The sequence below is a fragment of the Lottia gigantea genome, assembly GCF_000327385.1.
Source record: "Lottia gigantea unplaced genomic scaffold LOTGIsca_3, whole genome shotgun sequence".
In the NCBI taxonomy this organism is placed as follows: domain Eukaryota; kingdom Metazoa; phylum Mollusca; class Gastropoda; family Lottiidae; genus Lottia; species Lottia gigantea.
The window spans coordinates 3,982,495-3,985,235 of record NW_008708986.1 but is presented as its reverse complement, the minus strand read 5'-3'; the positions used below and the strand labels follow the sequence as shown (position 1 = coordinate 3,985,235).

Here is a 2,741-nt window from a genome sequence, read left to right as displayed (position 1 = left end):
ATAATTCTTAAAATAACATACAGGCTGATTAAGTAAAATAATTGAAATAAAGTAAATGAATTAAAAAAGAGTAATTGAATATTAACTAAACAACTATTGCTGGTATTGGAGTCTTTTATTAATAGAAATTACATTGTTCATATAACTAACTATGCTTAAAGTTGGAAATGTTTTATTAAATACATTTATGAATATGAATAATTACAAGTTGATGTGGATAGCTTCATGAAGCCTCCTGGTTTTATCTACGTGCTTATTGATTGTCAGTATGTTGGTGTTGTTAAAGTTGACTTTATGTCCTGTTTTCCTTCCCATAGCAAGATGTTCAGCCACAGCAGATGTTCCTTCATTGCCGGGCTTGTCTTGATGGTCTTTGAGTCGAACATCAAGGGATCTCTTTGTTTCCCCTATATAAGAACTTCCACAGGAGCACTCAACTTGGTAGACACATTCTTTAGGTTTTTGGTTGTTGGAGGGATTCAATTTACCACTGGCTCTGAGCAAATCTTTAAGCGTTGAGTTGCCAGAGAACACTGTTTCAATGCTGACTGACTTTTTCAGGATCTTCTTGATTTTGTATGATGCCTTTCCGATGAATGGGATAGCTAAGCGGGTTGATGGTCTGTTGGGATTAGGCTGTTGGTTGGTTGGTTTTGCCATTAATACGGATCGAAAAGCTTGATGTACAAAGGCTGGGGGGTAGTTGTTGTGCAAGCACAATACTTTCTTGATGTGTTGTAATTCTTGTTGAAAGTATTCTGGGTCACAAATCCTTTTTGCTCTTCTGACCAGCGCTGTGATGGCTGTGTTGGAATGGTAGTTCACATACTGATCTGTATGTGTAGGTTTCCTATACACGCATGTCTTCAATTGACCTCCTAACCGCTTAATTCTCACATCCAGAAAGGGTATAGAGTCATCTTCTTCTGCTTCCATGGTGAAATTCATCCTCTTATCCTGAGCATTAATATGCATGACAAAGGTGTCATCAACTTTCCAGAACCAGCAGATTGGTGAGATCGGAGAGGTTTCCATGGTCTTTTCCTCAAAGGCTGTCATATAAATTTCAGTAATCAATGGTGACAAGGGGCTTCCCATAGGTAGACCGTGGATTTGTTCATACAGATCTCATCTCCCCATGTGAAGTAGGTAGAGGACATACACATCTGAATGAGATCGACGATGCTGTCTGTAGTCAGTGTAGTATCTAGTGGGGTCTTTAATTTAGATACCTTATGATACTCAACACATCTTTACATGGGACATTGGTGAATAAGTCGACAACATCATATGAGTACATCTTCCCTGTGATCTGCAGTTCTTTCAATTTGGTGACAAATTCTTCTGAGTCTTTAATGAATGAGTTTCCCCAAAGGTGCCAAGATTCTGCTAAGATGTTGGGCGATGTTATGGAAGACAGAATCCCGAGAGCATATGAGTGGCCGAGCCTTGATGGGGTTTTTGTGGATTTTAATTGTTGCTCTGGCATATGTTGAACATGGGTGACGGCTTGATCTCAGTTTAAATATAAGTTGATTGATAATTTGGTTACTGGATTCAAGTTCGTTTAACTTCTTGTCCAACCTGTCTTTGTATATGCTCGTTGGGTTTTTGCGGAGTCTTCTGTAAGTTTTTGCATCACTAAGTAGTTCTGGGGAAAACAACTAATTCATTCATTAAAATGCCATTCAAAGAAATTATCTGAATGTTTTCATACCGGTTCCTCTCTCAAGGTGAAACCTGGTTTCAAATTACAAGTTGTAAAACCAACATGAAGACACAATTTTCAGTCAACAGATCTTCGAGATTGTGTGCGTAAGATATAAAACAGTATCAATAGTGTTTATTGATACAATTATTAAATTGGCTATTCACGAAGGTGAAAAACTGAGTGATAATTTCTGTAATTTTGAGTTCAAAGCTTAATTAGAAATTAAAGTTTTTAATTGAAAACAAAAAGTGAAATAATATGTCGTTTGTGAGCCACCGTACCAAGGTGAAAATTAAAGTATTCAATTTAAAAATACAAGAATTTTCACCTGATTTTCACTTTAATTTCCTTGGTTATTTTGACGCAGGTGAAAATTAAAGTTTTTAATTTAAAATAAAAAGTGAAATATGTCGTATGTGAGCCCCCGTATTTTATATTATATATTTTGGAACTTACATTGTTATTGATGTTATTCATTAGTTTCCTCCATCTCCATCAGGTCGCTGACCATCAGGTCTGTCGCCACCAGGTCTATCACCATCCGGTCGGTCACCATCCGGTCTGTCACCACCCGGTCGGTCACCATCAGGTCTGTCACCACCAGGTCTGTCACCATCCGGTCTGTCACCATCCGGTCGGTCACCACCAGGTCCGTCACCACCAGGTCCGTCAGGTCCGTCACCACCAGGTCCGTCACCACCAGGTCGTGGACCTCGACCAGGTCGTCCTCGTCTTTGTGGACGCGAATCATTGTCGCCTTCGTCTTGTGCAAGTACCAGTGCCAAGCAGGCTGCAAACATTAACAAGAGTACAATTTTTCCCATCGTCGTGTATTCAAGTTCAACAAAATGAATGATGAAATACAAAGAATAGTTTGGATTTATATAGAAATTCGGATGTAAAAATATATCTCATTATCCTCTACATTTGTCAAGCCATACTGTTCGTTTCACAAAACTTTTTGATAAATGCAATTACTTTCTCTTGCGATGATGGTAAAAACTTTGTATAAAATTTATGTTCTTTCTCA

The 2,741-nt window shown here is 38.3% G+C and overlaps 1 protein-coding gene across 1 annotated transcript; it reads right to left on the bottom strand.

Annotated features, from left to right (window-relative positions):
- Window positions 1-2,187: 2,187 nt before the first annotated feature.
- Window positions 2,188-2,535, bottom strand: LOTGIDRAFT_153380 (hypothetical protein; the record flags this gene model as incomplete). Its single annotated transcript, XM_009057280.1, has 1 exon — window positions 2,188-2,535. The coding sequence occupies one exon, from the start codon at window positions 2,533-2,535 to the stop codon at window positions 2,188-2,190; it is 348 nt and encodes a 115-aa protein (XP_009055528.1).
- Window positions 2,536-2,741: the final 206 nt, after the last annotated feature.